Raw genomic sequence first — 20,798 nt, 5'->3', positions numbered from 1 at the left:
AATATTACTTTTATGGGTTCAAAAAAAATTATTATTTCTCACAAAAAAAAACAAAAAAAAAAAACACTGGAGAGTTTTGTTTGTGTGAACGTTGAAGAAGCGATCTTTTTTTCCAAAGAAATTTGAAATCTCTGTCAGTTGTGCTTCCCAGTCCTGATACAAATTTTCTTAATACGTCAATTTTTCATATTCCTCCACTACATAATGCTGCTTTTTCTTTAAAGGTGAACAAACTTTATTTAAATTCGGAGAACATTCTGACAGTAGGGTGAACATAGGGTTACAGATGCTTGACAATCATCCAGCTAAGATTTGATTAAAACATCAAAAAGGCAACAAAAATATTGAGTGGCTTAAACTTGAAATCAACAGGTAAATCAATCAACTTGAAATCAAATCAATCACAACTGTACAATTATTCACACACACAATCATTACACTTTGTAATTACATTATACTATTTTAATCATTACACTGTCTTGGCAATTGCTATCACTTTTCTCTCATCCCTCTCTGTGGTACTACGAGGGTGACCACATTGAGGCAAAATTTCCTACATAGCCAGTCCTCCGATATTTCATACAAATGCAGCACACCGTACTTTGAGCACAGCTGAAGATTCTTGCAACCTCCCATTTAGGAAACGTCATCTTTGAGCATGGAAACTATCCGTTTTTAAAATCATTAGCAACTTATCTTCTGGAAGCCATCTCTTATACCTTGAGAAAAAATTGTGATGATAAAAACCCCACTTTTTATACACTGTCTGGTAACTTTGCACTTGCGCGAACAGTTTAATTTGCATAATTCTAGTCAACACAGTGGACGGCTTGAAACAGTAATCGATCACTTTTTTCCTCAAAACTGAGGTGATCCATCATTTTTTTCTCGGGGTGTTACAAGTTTATCATGGTTAAATTGTAATAAATTTATGATTTTTGTCATTTATTCTGAATGATAGATTTTAACAAAAATTTCCACTCGAAAAAATTATTTTTAATTTTTTTTGCGTTTTAAACATAGCATTGCTAGTGTTTTCGTGGGTGAACGAACACTTTCTGCCAGGGCAGTAACATAGCCAGGTTTTGGTCCATGGGGGAGCGAAATTGTGGAAGGCACCATTTTTTTGTTCGTGCTTAAGGCGCAAACTTAAAATTATGCATTAGTGGGGGTGGGGGGGGGGGTGGGGAAGAACTTTAAATTTCCTAATATAAAAAAAAATTTATTTTGTTTTCAGTTGATGTCATTTTTAAAATCAAATTACCTTTCAATTGATTAATGTATTTTAATTTTTTAATTAATTAAAAAAAAATGCAAATTCTATTTTATGTTTTGTGTACTTATACAAATGCAAACACCAAAAACAAGTGGGAAGTCACCCTAAAAGGTAGCTTGAAAAAAGTTTAAATTAAAATATAAAAAGTGATAGGGGAATAAAATAAAAAGGGAAATTTTTTTTTTTTCTCTCTCTCTCTAAAATTATTCCAAGATATGAAAGTGCAGAGAAATCTTCATGCTTCCATTTAATCACTTTTATCATGTTACACTCTTATCGTAAGCACGTGTATGCATGTGTATTGCACGTACACTACTTCTACTCAATTGTGCATGTACTTCCAAGACATTTCTCTTATGGAATTTCTAACTAATTAATGCATGCCGGAAAGTTCTTTCTTATATTATGCATGGCCATAAGATATATATATGATGTCATAGTTATGCATGGTTTCAGTTCGAGAAGTTTTGCCACCTGTCTTCCATATTAGAAGTAAAACTGGCAGATGCCTGAAGTTTCATGTTATGCAAATACCATGGTGAAAGTCTGCCTGCTTTCTGCGGGAAGGCTTTACAAACGAAAGACCAGTTAGCACATTCGAACCTAGAAATGGGGGGGGGGGGGAAAGACTCGCTTCAGTCAACCGCCACTGTGCCACTAGTGGGGTTCAAACCGGGATGAATCCATCATGATGCCCACACGATCGCAGTGTTTATCACATACTACTAGATTGAAGACGCACAAGCGGAGGGTGGCCTGAATCCAAAAAAAGTTTAGGAACCACAGCTTCAAACGAATTAGTGTGCGCCAGAAATTGTCGTATGTGTCCGTAATCTATTTAAGTATCTCTGAGGCATGTTTGTAATGCCACTGCTCATCTTCTGAATCCAAGTAAAAGTGGCAGGTGTAGGAATCGATTGAAATATTTCTTATGTTTCATTATCTACCGGCTTCCTTTGGAGATACTATTTAAAGGGGAGTTCAGCTTGAAGTTGAACAACTTAAAAAGGCATTGTGCATAATACAGTATATGTATCGTAGGGGGGGGGAAGCAATCGCTCCCTCTGCTCCCCCCCCCCCGCCTACACCACTGGTGATGTGTTATTTGGATGATCCATTAACGAGGTTTGACCGTATATAAGCTATTAGCCAAGTTAGACTGTCCACTGTACGGTCTTGTTCAGCATATATACATTGAATCATGCGTATAATGTTCCCACTTAGAATGTTTTTCTGCTTGATACAACTTATTTTTGTGGTCCCGACTTATACTAATAGCTTGTCAAGCTTTCCTGTTTAAAGTGTTTTCCCCTTTCAGTACTTCTTATGACAGAAATGTCCCGAAATTTTTCCCATTTTAAAATGTCCTCTCTGTTACGGTCATTCGGGAAATATATTTTCATTCCAGATTAAATCCGATATTTTTTTGAGCTCACTGAAAGGTTCACTTTTAATGCTCGATCAATAATTTTGGATTTGACTTTTGCAAGATGACTATTGAATTGAAATGATTAATGAATATTCACGTCGTGTCTTTGGTGCCAGTTTTTTCTCTGTTGGATGTCTACTCTGTTACGTCATCATCATAAATAGTTAAGATATTTCTTTTATCTATATCAACATCAAGTGATAGTAGATAGAGATATGCTTCAAAATATAAAAAAAAATTCATCAATCATTTAAATCTATAATGAAAAAATAATAATTTGAACTAATTTGTTTGCTCTGTTACGTCTCCCGAAAACTCAAGAAACGCAACAGAATCGAAACTATGATTTAAAGTAAATTTTTCATAGTTAAGAGGTTTTGAAGGGTTAAGTTAAATTTAATAAGTTATCTGTTCATTTTGAACCCTTTAAAACATTCTCCATGATGTTATTTTTTCAGTAAAATATGAAAGTAAAGTAGTACAGATCCTTAAAATCACGTCCACACACAGATCCAGGGAGATGTGTCATAAGGTGCATTTTAGTATGATTGAAGGTCGTTATATGGCAATACATTCTGTATTTTACGGGACAGAACTATTACCTCCCTATTTTTTTTAAGGTCCAATCCCCCCCTCCCCCCCGCAAGTCTACTCTGGATCACTAATGTGAGAGTCATAAGCACAAGATTTATACCAACATCAAATTACTATTCAATTTCAACAAAAAAAGTTGAAATAAAAGAAAAATAATCCTGATGATATAATATACAGTTGAGAAAGTCCAGTGTCCACTTTGACCAGATTTTAATAATTTTACCAGACGAAAATTCAAACTGTGAGGAGGGGGGGAGGGAAATGTGTATTTTTTGAATTTGGTCATGGGGTGGACGTTTTTCAAAGGTTATAGAGAGGTTTATGGGTCACCTATCACCTTTTGTATATAATTTTTGAGAAAATAAAAGTGTATTTACGTGGCCTATTTAGAATATTTGAAATATCTTTCTCTCAGTTGAACATTTCTGTACATTCTGTTACAATAGTGTATCATTACAATAGTCCATTCTGTTGCAGGAAGCATTTTTGCAGTTCACAGGCAAAAAAATTTAAGAACACTTCAAACTAAGATGTTAAATTATAAATTATCAACCCATTGTCTGTCAAAAATAAAGTTTTGATTTTAAGTACTTAAATATATGTAAGAAATTAACTTTTCCACGTGCTTCGAAAAAATCATGGAAAACCATCAAAACAGGAAAAAAAAGTAAATTTCTTTAAAACTCTTTTTTTTTTTCCAGCATATGTATAAGAAATAGGCTGATTTCGTTATTTTAAGAGATAAAAACTGCAAAAGTAATAATAAGAGTAGCCAGTATACGATTTAACAAACGAACGATTAAGAATTAGTAGAACAATTAGTAAAGCAAACGCAGATCAACAAAATGACACCGGGCCTGACAAACCAGAAGAATATTTTGGCGCCAGCCCAATTTCTTAGGAGCCAAGCATGTAATTCCACTTTAGGCGGCAATACCAATTTTCTAGTTGCCATGGCGACCTGGGATATGTTACTGACATAACATGAAAATTCAAGCATTTTCACTTCAAAATATATAAGACATGGCAGCACCAGTAAGAATACAAACAAGCACAATTCTGACAACATAAATATGGTAGCGGCCAAGCATATATGCACGCATGACACCAGGGCCGTAGTAAGAGCATCATAGGGTCCCGGGCCAAGTGATTTTTCTGAGGCCCTACCTGGTAAATCCTAAAAATAACCCCCGAGCCATGTCAATGCGTTAAGACAGCACTGCATAACACATTGTGACATGCAAAGCTTGATTCGTTAGAAATTCCACAGAGGAATGTGTACGAGGTGCATGTCGGTTAAATAAATAATAGTAGTTGCTCCTGATGTCTCAACCTTAATGGGAACGGCAAATTTAAGCGGAAAAAGCAACAAAACAGTTATAAAATCATCAGCTTTTACTAGGGGGGGGGGGGCAACGAAATGGTATTTTCCTTCGCAGCTGACAAAAATGACCCTGACTTTTTTAATTACAGCCTGCATGAAGCTCCACCAATGATCCAGCACCGAGGGGCACATATGACCGAGTCATAATTCTTATGAAGAGAAAACTATCGCAGAGATAGGTGCTAAATCATGAAAAAACCTCGAACGCTTCGTGATTTTAGTTGCAAAAATGTTGATCAATTTTATCAAGGAATAATTAATTTGGTTAAGTAATTATTAGTTCTTAACCTATGGATCCCAGAGTCTTCCGAGACCTCCCCAGCATGACCCAACCCACACGGGCAAAGGGCTTATATCCCAGAAGGGACAGAGCCCGGGTGTTGTCTGGCCTGAGAGGGTCTTCTGAGATGTCTCCTTCAAATCCACTAACAGTCAGGGCTCTTGAGCTGTGGGTCACGATTCCAAGCCCGATTCGCAGGTTTTTCTTCCGAACAAGCCCGAACCCGGGGAGGGGGGGGGGGGGTAGGAGGACGATCGCCCCATCCCAAGAGCCGAATATACGGGAAAATTTGTCTGTCCCGTTAAATACGGGACGATCAAACTAAATAGCACAATTTCCCCCTCCCGTCACATTAACCTGGATTTCGCGCCCGCTTCTGACATGGTTCGTTCAAATCCACCTCTAACAGTCAGGGCGCTCTTGAGCTATGGGTCACGAGCCCCCAAACTTGATTGGAAGGGGCCTCCGATATGGGTCGCACAACTGCACTCAGTCCCGTTATAAACGCACTTACTGGTTTCTAACATCGATAAACAAACAGCTCTATTGGTCGCTGGCTCTCGGTGTTGATTTTGGGTCGCGGCTGAGAAGGGTCAAGAACCCCTGGTTATTTATTCACAAGCATGCATCGAAACCTCACAAGTGCAAGTAATGAAATAAATTAGATACCTATAAGATTAGGAACGAAAAGAAATATATTCTCCTCCATTATGGTGTGGATATATGTATATATTTTACAAAAGAAGTGAATCCACGTGGATTTCAATCCGAATAATGATTAATCAGCGTATGGTTATCAGTCATTTAAAATAAAAAAAAACGCTGAGAACTGATCCAGGGATTCCCCGCGATTACAACAGCGCATAAAGCAAGAGAATGTAAACAAGAGTCAGACTTGACTTGACTAACTTGATTTTCGAGATCCTTGAAATTTCATCATTCCCTCTCAAAAGTACATGTGCTGCTATCTATGAAACAGCATCCTAACTTACAAAGTCTGATGATGACCGTCAGACTTTGTAGTTTGCGTGTTGTTTCCTAGATAGCAGCACAATTCTGAATATTTCAGGAGACTACCTTTAGGTATGGTTACCATATTCAAAAACAGGAAAGGAGGACACATGGCCGTGCGTCCTTGATGACGTAATTTCCCTCAATTTGCACAAAAGATGGCGCTACTTTTCTGCCAAAAAAAAAAAGAAACCCATCACTACAATGGGACCGCTATATGTTCCGGAAATGTGATAGAACCGGTTATTATGCATAATCACCGGCTATTACGCATATTTACCAACCATTTTTATGAGTTTAATAAATTTTACTTTCACATTATTGGTGACTATGTGTAATATCCAGCTCGTATTGATAAATATGATAAATCGCCAATAAATTATCTAAATTTACCCGAAATTTTGCTCAAATTTCAGTTTAGGATTCGATCAGTGATGAAGCTTATATTTGAAAATGTTGATAAATGGGATGAAAGCTAACATTACAATGCTGATAATAATTTATACTTTTTTATTCTCATAACACTTATTTTCATTTCATTTAGTTTTTAATGATGAAATATTGCGTAGTGCTAGATCCCATCAAGTGCTGGAGAAACTGATAAGTAGTTGAATTTAAGTGGCATTTCCGCATGATTTCTTCTATACTTATAATACTTCATATACACTGAAATATACACTTCATCATCACACTAAAAGATTCACCTGTATACGATTTACGACCTTCTGCCATGTTTTAGTGCCGGGCTTGCACTTCGAATTCCGTTTTTCGATCAGCAGAAATTGCAGCTTTCATTGTTTTATCGTCTCAACTTTGTCTTTCAGCTCCAATTCATCACATGAACTCTCGACACAAACTCGGCTCCTCAATAAGAGTTCAGAAGTTCCTATCAACATCCATTCTAATCGTTCTCTTTCGTACCACCACGCCCCCCCCCTCACCAAGGCCGTCTTAAAAGCATCATGGGCCCCCGGGCAAAGTAGTTTTTCTGAGGCCCTATCAGGTAGATTCTAGAAATTTTTTATCAGATCTCATTTTTGTGAGGCCTCTTTTCTCTTGAGCCCCCGGGCTGTGCCCGGGTGGGCCCATGCGTTGAGATGGCACTGCCTCCCCACTATATAGCGCCAAAAATCCAACTTTGAGCAACTGCGAGATATTTTTTTGGTCCCAAACAATTTACTATTCTTCAAACGTTTTTCCCAGTTACGAACTGGGAGCTACTCATTTTACGCCTGTACGAGTTCGTAAAGCGAGTATCAACTAGAGTAGAATCTGAATCTGAGATTCAAAAATTATAAAGCAAGTAAACGTAGTAGGTTGTCTGCCGTAAAATATCCAACTGTTGGGTTTCAGTTATTTCATATCCTCCATACCAACGGAAAGAAATGCTCAAATTCTTCGGCGAATTGAAAACATAATCGATGTTCAAAAAAATATTCAAAAAGATGAGAAAATAAATACTATATCTTGAATAAAAGTATTGAGCCCTCAAAACTACTAAGCTTTTGGGCATGTGCCCCGTTTGCGATTGCAAGAAAAGGGCACTGATGTTATCAATTCTTTGCCCCCAGAATTGAACGTACAGTATCAGTGCCCCACTACAATCTCTAATAAAACAGCTGAGGGGGCATTGGCACCAGATCCCGTTTCCTACTCGTACAGCAATCGATGATGTGTGTGTGCTGCGTCCGTCGTCTTCCTGTTTTCAAGCTACTCATTTGTTTGGCTAGAAATCAACATTTCAAATGGTTTTCTATCGATCACAGTTTACGCGACTTTATTTTAATAATTTTCTCCTTTGAATATACAAATATTACGTTGTTATTATTATTATTATTTTGGACAGAACACGTAGCAAAATACATAAGACAGATAACAAGACAAAAATGCACAAAAAATAAACAAAAATGGGTATGTACTTTGTGATCTTCAAGGGACTCCTCGTCCTTCCAGAAGGTCAATAATTTATAATAAAAAATTTCCATTTCCGTTGAAGCAACCTCTCATAACATTCTATTTACATGTACAGTACAATCGCTTATCCACCATAACTCGAAAACGGTTTGAGATAGGACAGGGTTGGTGGGGTGTTTCATGATCCACTTGGGGTCGTCTATCACCCCCTTTCTTTTGGCAGAATAGGTCGGATTCACCCTGTATTTATACACGTATGCAGACACAATAAATTTTATAATGTCACAAAAAATATGTCATTAAAAATTACAAATTAATACAATTACATACTGTTCATGGATATGATGTCTTCACTCTTTGATGATTAATAGATATACAAATTATTGTTAAATATAAATATTTTTGAAAAATATGCATGTGCATTGTGAAATGAAAAATGTTCTTTTTAATCCAAATGTTTTTTAAATGAATTCCTTTAAATAGGCAAATTCATTTCCCTATATAAAAAAAAGGGGTAAACTAAATTGTTCTAGTTATATGATTATTCTTCTGGAAGTAGTGTCACGTGCACAGTAAATGCAAAGAGTTATGATAATGTCGTATGAATAATCCGCTTATGCGTATTGCACTACGTTGTGGGGGGGGGGGGAATCCTATAATCTGCTACTAGTGAGGAGCAGGCGGGTCTCGTGCCCCGAGCGCTGGACCAGAGGAGGGTGCAAATTTTATTCTCAAACCTATCCTTCAACTTTACAAGGGGGCGCCAAAATGCGCACTTGCCCCGGGTGACTAAACATCTAGTTGCGGCCCTGTCCACATGTACAAATTTTGTTCACTAATTATGAAATATTGAAAAATAGAAGGAGTTTTCGGTCAGGATTTTTTTTTTTTTTTTGTAACGTACTTAAACATGTGTAACGTGTGCATGAACACATGATAGTTTTACATACATGCACTATGTTAGGTTCCGTAAAAACACAATTCCAGCACAGCCAGAGGAGGATATACGATTTTGCTGCTTCTGGGCTATATGGATTTTGTCACCTTTCTCCATGGGCGGAGATACGAGGGGGCGGGGGGGGGCAATGCCACCCCCTCATCGTCAAAGGTGGAGTCGATTGATCTAATGCATATATGTATATATGAAGTGACATCATCATCATGCCCCCCCCCCCCTCAGCAATAATGACCACACATTCCGCGAATTCGCCGCCCTGTGCTATACGCGTACGCAACGTAGTTTCCCCCCTCCTGTAAATATGCTTGTGTCTCTAAGTCACTATTTTCGCTACTCACATGGTTGCGTACACTTTTGGTCACTTCAATGCTCACACACACTCTCTAGGTGATTTTGGTTATTCACATGCGTGTACACACTCTGGGTCACTCTTTTGGTCATCATCGTTCTTGTACACGCTGAGGGTCACGCGCTTTTGATCCTTCGCTGACCTGGTCCCTTGCTATCTAGGTCACTCTTTTCGTGACTCCCCCGCACGCGCACACACGCACTAAGTCACTCTTCAGGTCAATCACATGAATGCAAATGCTTCACGTGCCTCTCTTGGCAGGTCCCATGTTCACACACTCTTTATGTCACTCACTGACCTAGTCCCTCGCTTTCTTGGTAACTTTTTTGATCGTTTATATGCTTCACACGCTCTAGGCCACTCTTTCCTCATTCACATACTTGCACACTCTTTTGTTCACTCACATCATGTGAGTCACATGATTACAAACTCCCTAGGTCACTTGTTTGGTCACTCACTGATCTCGTTTCGTGCTCTTTGGGCAAAAACGGATTTATGGTAAACTATACCAATTTTGGCCTCCCATTCTTCTATTCTACTCATTTTCTTGGACGTTCATTTTTCTAATTTGCCACCTTTCGAACTTTCCATCCTGGGCTATAGCTCGTTAAGGGGCCTCCCCCCCACCTAAATATGTCACTGTATTTGAGAGAGAGAGATAATAATGCATAACTTTTTTCATTGTCTTCATTTTTTTTCATTTATGATTTTTAAACATTTTGAGCATGGATTTGTTTCAAAAAATATATTTTTGTGAGAGTTCTCTGAAATCGAGGGTCTTGGTAACAATCGGTTCATTCTAACAGCTAAAGCCATTGGTAGCGGTAACATTTCAAAATTCTCTTCTCAGCTAGTTGATTACCATCGATAAGTTTTCGTCTCAGCCCGTCCAATCGAATTCTTCAGGCTTCAACTAACTTTCGGATCACAGTTTCAACTGATCATGTCGGACAGCGAAGAAGACAACATCAGATTCAACACCAGCCTGACTGCGGTGTTGAAGAACCTAGTGAGTAAGTGCGAGACCTTGCAGTTGGCGGCGAAGGCGTTCACCAGCTTCTGGTTGAAGTTCTCAAAATGAACGCTCGGAGGCTCCTCGCGACCATAATCGAGAACTTCAACCAGAAGCTGGTGAACGCCTTCGCCGCCAACTGCAAGGTCTCGCACTTACTCACTAGGTCACTCAGTCTATCACTACTACTTCTAAACCACACATGTACCTCGTCCATATTCCTCTGCGGAACCTCTAACGAATTGGTACATGGGGGAATGTGTGTGTACGTGTAGTGAAACCTGACGTAAAGTTTGTCTCTGTGTAATGCTGCCATCTGCCACCAGTTTTTCTAACTATGAGTGAAGTGTAATGATTGAATAATTAATCGTTGTAGGCTCTCTGTGGCGAGACTTTTTAATGGGGAGATCGGCTCGCATTTGTGCCTCGAATTTGGGAACCACAGGAAACCAACTTCAGCCGACCACCACTATGGCGACGATGGGGTTCGAACCCGGATCCTCGCGATGCGAGTCCGTCATTATCACCACTCGACCACCACAGCGGCTCAGTCTATCACTTTATCGCTCACTCACTAGGTCTCCCACTCACACCCAGGTCATTCATTTTGTCCCTCGTTCACTCACTAGTTTGGTCACTCACTAACTCTAACCACTCTGTTACTCACTCACTGACTACTGCAACATTTACTGACTGACTCACTCGGTCATTTCTTACTCGATGACTCGTGTCGAACCGTTGTCGGTGGAATTTCCCAGCGGTGAATCTTCCGTCGATGAATTGTTTGTCGGTGTATTTTCTTAGCTGTGAATTTTCCGTAAACAGTTTTATTTGCAGCTGAAAGATAAGGCACAAAAGAATGGTCTGATTTCTGACGCAGTCACGTGACCGCATGCTCCATCGGCTGGAACAACGCTATTCCTCTCGTTTGTGTCATTTTTTCTCGTAGTACATTTTATAGCCGTATAGAATGACTGGCCGGAATAGGATAGCCGTGTTTTTCGGTTACCCGTGACCACTTTCCACAAAGTTAGCCCGGATAATCGAGGCTCTACTGTAGTTGAATTATTATCTGTCTATAGCAAGGGTGCTCAACCTTTAAGAGAATGCGGGATACTTCATTTGAAAACGTGCTGTGGACTACTTAATAATATAATTGGAAACAGAACTGCACTTCGGGTCACTTAAGTGATCTGGCAATGTTCATCTTACAAGAAAAGGGCCCCCAATGTATCGTCTTCAAAAAATTATGAAAAAATTCAAGTACTTTCATCTCATCCAGAAACACATAAAATCAAGAAAAAAAAAATATCGGCGGAATGAAATTATTAAATCCGGAAAAAAGTATTAAATGTGATAACAGTTGGCTACTCATTGCTTCTTGCGCTTCTTGGCGATATCTATAAAGGAAAAAAACAGCTTTTCACTTCCTTTTCCTTTCTTTCCTCCAGAGAGAAAGAGAGAGAGATTCTGGGTTCTCGAAACTAGTTTAATTTCTTTCACTTTGTTGGTCCGTAATATAGCCACTACAATAGGCCTATCCAGTCCGTACATAATCATGCGTTTATTTGAATGAAGTCACTCTAGGTTGCAGAATTTTTGCAGAATTAATATTTAATTGTTTTATTTTTGAGTGATCTATAACAATTCCGATTGATGATTCTTTTTATATTTTTGTGCATATTTAAATGAGTAGAATCAGTGGTAATTTCTTCAAAACTTTTTGAAAATGTTTGTCAGTCACTTTTACAAAATTAGGTTTGAGGTCGCTGAAAAAAAGCGTAAGTTATAAGAAGTAACTAAATTCTGGATTTATTTTCTTCTTCAACCTCATAAGTGTGTGAAAAGAAGGAATATGTTGGAGGCATTGTCTTTTCTGTGGAAAATCCATGCAGAACTTTCCGTTGACCGAAATCCCCATGTAGGAAATGTTTTTTCCTTAGAAAGTTGTGGCTCTACGTATTTTGCATCCATGGCATGGAAAACTGAGGAGCTTATTTTCAAAAGGGAACATTTCCACTTTTTTTCCCGTAATGCACTTTTAAACGGTTTACGAATCTTTGGGATAAGTTCTGTCAGATTACTTTACCGTGATTATTCAAACGGGAATATTTTTGGTAGAAATTGCAATGTGAAGTTTATCAAAAAGGGAACATATCCACTTTTTTTCGTGCACTTCGGTATTTGTCATGTCTCGGTAACTGATACCCATGGGATCGGAAAGTTTGTCCGCTAACGAGGAGTGTCCGTTAATAAACAGTAAGATACATTGAGTCCTGTTGATGTAATTCAAAATTGTGTCCGTCAGTGGGGGTGTCCACTAACGGGAGTGTACGTTATAGGAGGTTCCGCTGTAGACTGATCGTGTTTCTTATGTTAATGAAGAAAGAGCAGTAAGGTGCCCTGTTAAAACCCTCTGAAATCAACAGATGACGTAGAAATTTTCAATTTTTCACACTTGATCAGCTCCAATTTCAATCAAAAACTAGCATTTTCACTAATTTTCTTTCAAAACGGAACATTTCCAAAATTCAAATGTAGATCCCTTGAATGTTGATCAAGAAGCATAGTGTTTAAATATTCTTCTAATATTCCTACATGCTACCTGTTGGGCTATTTTCCACTTTTGTGAATCAAACATATTCTGGTGGAATACGGTTTTTTTTTACCTCTACTGTAAATTTATCAAAAGTGAAAATGCTCTCGTTTGAAAATAAGCTCCTCAGCTTATATTCAGTTGAATTTTACGCATATCACGAAAACCTTGCAAAGCGAGGACCTGATGAAGTTCGCAGCCTTTATCGGATGAAAATTCAACAGATGACCCTTCGGTGAAAGAGCTACATGTCTTCAGCGACACATGTGGCTGCTCGAATCGGAATAATACTTTGGTTTGGTTCGTTTTCTGCTAGGTTTAGCATCAACTGGTTCGCTCTCAGAAAATACACCAGTACTTTTTCCCGTTCGTGGCCATTCGTTCTAGCATTGCAGTGTGACAGGAACTTTGACACAACAAAAATAAAAGTAAATAAGGAGGGACAAGGGCGTAGCGAGGGGGGGGGGCGGGACTTGGGGGTCTGGTCCCCCCCCCCCCCCGAAATGTGGGAAAATGACCGAACGAAATTTCTGTTTCTGGCTACGCCCCTGAGGAGGGACACCTGAGGAATACAATGAGGTGATCAGAACAGCGGAAAATGTCGGTTACTCTGTGACAAACATTTTGCCCGCAAAACCAGTGGCGTATTTACTGGGGGGGGCGGTGCTAACAGGCTATTGTCAGCCCGTCGTTCGTGCTGACTTTTACTTAATTATCTAAGTATTTAATCAATTATTAAGTCTCAAGATTCGATCGTATAGTTGTTTACATACATTGCGTTGTGTTATAGACATATAAAAACAAATTATCGTAACCCAGTTATTAGACGCACGAAGGCAAGTTAAAGTATAAAAAAATTTATTGAATTTATAAATATTAATTACAATCATTAACATTAAGAAAGATGTATCCTATATCAATTTACGAATAATATATATATTACCACACTCGACAGGTGAGTCAAGGGATTGCCTTATGCATCTGAGAACATGTAACATCCTTAATAAATTTCGCCCCTTTCTAAATAATCAGAATGCCTACGTGCACCTGTCACCTTCATATCAATACCTAAGGCGACCCCCCATGTTACAAGCAGAGCACAAGAGCTCTAATTGGCGATGCCGCTTTGTATTTATATTTCCTCTCTTACATCCATTTCTAAAAGCGAGCAATATCCTTCCTATTCATTAATTTCACCATTTCATTATTCTCGCTCTCCCCAACTTCTCCGCACCTACGCCTCAGGAATTGAATCTCATTCCGTAACAGCTCCTATTCACGTATTTTAGAAAAACACCTTTCTCCTGTCACCAAGCCTTGAGCATGCCAGGTGACGGTTATACACCCGTGTGAAAGTCGTACCGACAGTTTGCTTAAGGGTAACCTATACATGACGATTCGATCTCTTTCTAATATCCTCATTCTTCAATACCCTCTCTCTTTTCAAGTTGCGTTCAAATTGCATCTTCTTTTCAGTGAAGGTCCCGAATCTATTGACATCCACTATTCAGGTATTCTTCATCCTACATTCTATTTCATAGCTTCATACCTTGCCAGATGAATTGCGCTTCATCGGCAGTTGGCCTAAAGCACGTTCTTCCTTTCTTGCATAATCTTATATCACTCGTGGCCGCCCTGCACGTGTTCTTTACAACTACCCAAAGCCAAGTTACCAAACACAAAGTCTCAATACCACACCTGTTACCTAGTCACCTTCCAAATAGTCTTTTAAATACAAAATAATCCTTAAACAATTAACCATTTAAATAAATTAACAATTTTAACTAATTACCTTTATATTCAAATAATTAACGAATAATTATGAGCGGAACGGCCCCGCTCATACTATAGCCTAGGGTGGCAAGTCTAGAGGAGGGGAAAATTGCGAAGAAAATTAGTAGAATCGGAGAAGGTTCTCTAGGTCGAAGAGGTTTGATACGTCTCAGCAAATACAGTGCACATAAGAAAAAACTATCTAGAAAATGAGAATTGAATAATGTAAAATTCTCCATGAAATATCTTACAATATAAATGCTTTTTTCGCCCTCTCATATTAGCAAAATAATTGATAATGTTATCAAAATCTAATTTTTGAGTTATATATATATATATATACTTATATCTCAGCTTCAATACCCAATAAAGCTAAAGATGACAGTTTTATTTGTGAAAGACTTGAACGAACTGATGATTTGATTATTTTTAATAATAAAAATGATCTTTCTCTAGAACAGTTTGATATTGGTGATGAAGATCAAAGTGATGATTCAATGATGTCTCAACATTTTGGAAACGTCTCTTTTAAACCTCTATCATTATTTAACATTTTTGTGGCATTGTGTCACCAACTTGCTTGAACCTAGGATGAAAATTATTGCAGTTCGTGTGAAAAAGTATTTATAAGATCAAATGCGTAAAGTTTTGCATTGCAAATTGGCAGAATCTTCATGAAGATTTGGGAATTTCATGTTGATCAAACATGCAAACTTTCTTGTCATCGTTTCATAACATTTTATGGTTAAAAAGATGTCAAATTGAGGAATCGAACAGAAGATTGTGACACTTTGAAACATATCGAGTTAAACCTGCAACACGTGCATTGTACACACCGTGTATAGTCTATTGCTGATTGGTATAATATTAAAATTGATATGTAATGGGTAATGCTCATAATGGGCACTTTGGAAATTAGATTATGTGATTTAGAGAAATTCTTTTATTTTCCAAAATATTACCAAATAAAATTAATAAAAATTTGACTAAAACATATACTACTACGTATAAAAATTTTGGGGACCCCCTTAAAACATGGAGCTCTGGGCAAATGCCCATGTTTCCCAATCGGAAATCGGGACCAGCTGACGATTAAATTATTACCACGATAACCTGAATATCTGAACACTGCATACTGACTTTCTATACTAATGAGACGGCTGTGGTTATCTCAAACAACGCATTCGTACACCACATAAATTTTCACTCAGTTATTTATGAACGGTGTGAAATCTCATCAAAGGGATTGCGTGTTGAGGGAATTGCGAGGGATTGCGTGTTTGAAGTGTTTTAATCCGTCAGTTGTATTTGCATTTAAACCTTTACAATCATCTAATTATATCCTAGTTCAACATCTCTTGAAGGATTAATTTTTATCTATAAAGTATACCGAAGTAAGTTTGGATGCAAATGCAATGCAATGACGTCAACTTGTGATAAGGGATCATAAATAATAGTAAAAAATTACATCATCTAAGTTTTTCTCTCCCCTTGACCTTATGAACACGTATTGTCAGCATTTCAATACCAGAATTCCCTTTAAAATTGCCCAACACACATTACATGAACTGCCTCGACTGTTGAAGTTTCAGATGTGCTCTGGGTAAAGAATAAGGATTTTGCATACACTTCCATATTAGCTGATTGGCCATGGAGGTGAGTTTTGTCCCTTTGATATAGGAGTTTTTATTAGTCATGTTTAGGGTGGCCAGATGTCCCGGTTTTTCCTTGCGCAATCAAAGATCTTATGAAATAGAACTATCGCATTCGGGATTTTCAAACTGTAAGCGTGCTTTTTTAATTTAGAGCGGTCTTGTGTAATTATAGTGACTAACCAAAACCCCTCCATCAAAACGGGCGCTACATACGTTGGAGTAGTGTCAATTTATTTATAATCACCCTGTATATAAGAGATTTTTGTCTCCGAATTAATTCTCAGGATGCTCGGACCAGTGCCACAAATTACTGTTAGTGCTCGAGCATCACCAGCTCTGACACCACTAAACGTAGATGTTGCTCAAATTTTTCAAAACACGTGAAGTTTTTGAATCTTATGATTGAGTTGACGAGTACTATTTAAAATTGTGCGCGTTCAATCCTTTATTTGGCAGTGTTGCTCACGCATAACACGAGTTTCTTAAATAAAGGCATTGCATATTTTGAGCTCGTTTCCGCATTGATGCTTCTAAGCGACTCCTAAACATTCATTTTTTACTTGTGAGCTTTTCATGAAGTTTCTATAATTACTAGCAGAATGGCTCAAAGGTGCCTGCTATTTTTTGATAAGCCAAGCAAGAACGATTTTTGACGATTGTATTTCGGAGAGAAATACCATGTGTGGAGAAGATATATTCTTGTGCGTCCTTTCAACAAGTCGGCAAACAATAAAAATCCGATTTTTAAAATATTCAAATCTACGTAAATCATATAAATACAGTGTGTTCCCTGAAGTGTAACATCCCTTTTATTTTTAAATATTCTCAATAATTTTTTTTTTGTCATGTAATAGCATTCAGGGTACCTCAATTTGCCTAAATGATCTCCTACCTTTTAATATGGTAAAAAACTTTCTTATGTAGAAATATTATTGGAAATATTGTTTATCCAGTCATTTATTTCAAATTTTTACCACATATATTGATTGTCATCTTATGCTAGTACAAAATTTTACATATCTTTAATACTCAATTTTTTACGAATTTTCAAAAAAGACATTAAAAACAGCTTGCGTGCATGATGAATCAAAAAATGTAATTGATTGTAATCAATGAAATTGAATAAAAAATGATTCAAAATAAAGAAAACTGTTCAGTTCATAAAATGATAATCTTATTCAAAATTAAATTCTAAATTTTAAAAATTAAAAAAAAATTTTTTTAATGATCTCAAACCTTTTTCCCTCATTTTATGAGCTGAACGATTTCCTTTATTTTGAATCAATTTTTATTCAATTTCATTAATGTCATGTTATTTCATCATCATGCGCGCAAACTGTTTTTAATGCTCTTTTTTTTAAATTTGTGAAAAATTAAGTATTAGAGATATGTAAAATTTCATACTAGCATAGGACAGCCTACACAATCAAATATATGTGGTAAAAATTTGAAATGAAGCAAAGTATTAAATAATATTTTTAATAATATTTCTACGTAAGAGAACTTTTTACCATGTTAAAATATTATACCGTTAAAAGGTAAAAAGAGACCCCCTCCCCCTTAATAACCTTCCTTAAAATTTTTTTCCTCTGGAATATTCCAATGCTTACCAATTACAGAGTTAATGAAAGTAATGAATTCAAATCCATTAAAAATTTGAAGATATCTTAAGTTGTTTTTGAGAAAAAGTCAAATATCACGAAATACATTGAAGTTCCAAGTAACAAGGAGATTAAAATACGCAAATTATTTATTAACTTCTTATTGATGAATTAAAGAAGTTATATTTAGGGAAAACTAGGTTATAACTCAATATGAAATCATCGCAGGCAAGGAAGGAAGAAAACACTTGAAGAGTAAATAATATTTACGATGATCACTATGTATATGTATTTTCTAATATGAAACTTGTTTTTCTCTATGGCGGAGATGATGATTGATCTCTTATTTTTTAAAGCTAAAGAAGATTTCGGCACTGTTGCTAAGTCACCCTATTTTTTCGAGATGTTTCTGAAAAGATAAGAAATAAAAAGAAAAGAAGAAAAAATGGGGAGATGTGATACACGGATAATAACCAACGAATGAAATTCTGACGGAATTACATCATACTCAAGAGCGAGGTGGGATGCACGTGTAAGATAACGGGACAGAATTGATAACAAAAATATTAAGACGATGACGATACTGATAATACCTCTTCAGCTGATGTCAAGAGCGTAAGATGTTGAGCTCCAGTTACGATTTTATGTGTTATCGAGGTTTTCTCTGTGATAAGATATATATTTTTTAATATTACGAGATTAATATCGTTCAGAAAAATAAAATAAAAAAAACCACAAAAATCCTCTCCCTCTTGTTAAAGAGTTTATCGATAACGTGGGTTGTCAGTTGATAACAGTCGGATTCCCGAATCGTGTTATCTTGTCCCAGCTGCAAGAATGAAACACGCGCGGTGATTATCAAATAACACTCTTGATTGGCTGGGAACTTACTCTCACGTAAATACACTGAATAATGACGTCATTAGGTGAAACAGGAGATGTTTTCGACTATTTCAGAGATATCAAAATTGCCTACTGGATCGCTGATTCTCTAAAAATATACAACCGTTAAAATAATCAAACTACTGTATATGATATCTCATTTGAAATTTTAGACCTGTTCTGCGTCGTTGTTTTCTTGTGAAAGAAGATACGGTTTATTTTTATGTGCCTAAAAATCAAACAATGATTCCTTTCCCTCATAAACATATCCCTAATAGGAAAAATAGACCGGATAGTCGATAGAATAGACTTTGCATTTCAGCCCCGTGAAATATAATTTGATCAAAACAGAACCATACACTCTAGTAAACATTTCTAAAGCACTTTGATCGACGTATCATTGTTGTCTCGCCATCCATCACCGGACCTATAAATACAGTCTCGACGCCGCTTATTAGAATCATGGGATGATGTTATCATTTGAGTACTGTTATCACTTTTGCAAGGAACCGGAAGGACCAATACCATTAACAAGGGGGAAAATTCGTTAAAAGGTATCGGGACTTCGGATAATGCTAGGTATCAAACTTTTTTTCGTGGAAAGTTTTTTTGCGCATTCCAAGAGGAACAAGATTTTAACCAAACTTAATTTTTTCCTGTAAGTTATCGTTATCAGGCTACAAGATTATGTGAGAGGCTAGAACATAGTTTCCCAAACTTTTTTGTGCCATCACCCCATTCTTCAGAAATTTTTTTCTCTAATCGCCCCCGAGAGACACAAGTGAACCCATGTGAAATGTTATATTTGTAGCTTCTATCGCCCCCTGGACCATTCCCTCACCCACCAGGGGGCGATATTGCCCACTTTGGGAAACACTGGGCTAGAAGGTGTTCTCTCCACCCTCCCTTGTTGACACATATTTCTATTACTGCCGTAATTAGTCCGTAGTATTAGCTGTGACCCATATATATGTTGAGGTGCTTTTGTCATTTCCTTCCTAAAGTGAAGGCAAATGTATGACGGAAAAAAATTCCTATTCCTTCAGTTCTTGTTCAGTTTCTTTCAGTTGACAATATTCAAATTTCTTTTCCAGAGAGACTTTCCCAAGGGATCTTATAATGAGACTGCATATGACAAAATGCAATGTTTTTTAATGTATCTATGGTGATGCTAGTGCTGGTGGATGTGTCTGGTTATTATTTCGGACATACAGTCATGACTCCTTTACTTTTTTAGTTATTTAATAGAAGAGAGAGAGACTTTTACGACATGTTCGATCGACAGTTGGAGCCAGACTGAACTCCAATACAAGAACACACTAGATAATGCCTAGCTAGTGAGTGGCATAAAAAATATAATAAAAATATAAAAATTGTACAAGACAAGTAGCGCCACATATCCAATACGTTTCACAGATCCCTTGAGAAAGTTTCTCGGGAAAAGAAAACACAAGCTGTTTCCTCAACTGAACTACCTTTCCAAAAATTAATTTAATTGGCCAACGACTGGTAACACGGATGAATATTAAATCCTCTGCATGAAGAATGTTATGCGTTAGCTGTGTACTTTTGCGCGGTCGTCATAGCGCCATCTATCTTCTATAAGGTGAAATAGTGCACGTGGTCGGAAAAGATTTAGACATGAACCGAGCCAGTAAATAACTCTCAAAACCTTTTCAACAAAGGACTCTCAACTTGGCAACTTGGTTTAGTATACCATTCAGCTGATGCATTATTTTTAAAAATGATTATTTGAATTAGAGTAAAATAAAGCTGAAACTAATTATACAGCACAAAAATATAGCACTGTTGGAGAAGTTGTTGTTGCACTCTTATCTTTATTTTTTGATTGAATTGTCTTGACAAAATTTCTGGGGAAAAAAATTAGTGGCATTTTCTTTTTGGCAATAATTTTGTTTATTTTATTGAAGAGCATTGTCGTGAAATGACGTTAGGTGTTAATTAATCGTAAGGTTTGACATCAAACACCAAGTTCATTAGTGGCCGTTTTCTAAAAGCTTTTGCATGATTAAGGGATTTTGCATGCTCGATCGATATAATTTTCGAACGTTTTCCACAAAACC

The 20,798-nt window shown here is 37.1% G+C and overlaps 2 protein-coding genes across 2 annotated transcripts in view; one reads left to right on the top strand and one right to left on the bottom strand.

Moving 5' to 3' along the window:
* The window catches only part of Pis (phosphatidylinositol synthase), a 28,088-nt gene extending 22,220 nt beyond the window's left edge, over positions 1-5,868 (bottom strand). Inside the window, exon 1 of the mRNA XM_089240651.1 lies at positions 5,633-5,868. Within this exon, the coding sequence (XP_089096777.1) occupies positions 5,633-5,672 (40 nt within the window). The 5' untranslated portion in view covers positions 5,673-5,868. The remainder of the gene's footprint in view (positions 1-5,632) is intronic.
* A 10,262-nt stretch (positions 5,869-16,130) lies between these two features.
* LOC149078536 (phosphoserine phosphatase-like) overlaps positions 16,131-20,798 on the top strand; it is a 46,136-nt gene continuing 41,468 nt past the window's right edge. The window contains exon 1 of the mRNA XM_089240650.1: positions 16,131-16,232. Within this exon, the coding sequence (XP_089096776.1) occupies positions 16,227-16,232 (6 nt within the window). The 5' untranslated portion in view covers positions 16,131-16,226. The remainder of the gene's footprint in view (positions 16,233-20,798) is intronic.

The sequence above is a fragment of the Pholcus phalangioides genome, unplaced genomic scaffold (assembly GCF_987345545.1).
Source record: "Pholcus phalangioides strain wild (caught in Gottingen) unplaced genomic scaffold, Ppha-v1.0 ptg000013l_1, whole genome shotgun sequence".
NCBI lineage: Eukaryota > Metazoa > Arthropoda > Arachnida > Araneae > Pholcidae > Pholcus > Pholcus phalangioides.
Note: the sequence above shows the minus strand (reverse complement) of the source record. Positions and strands in the feature narration are given on the sequence as shown.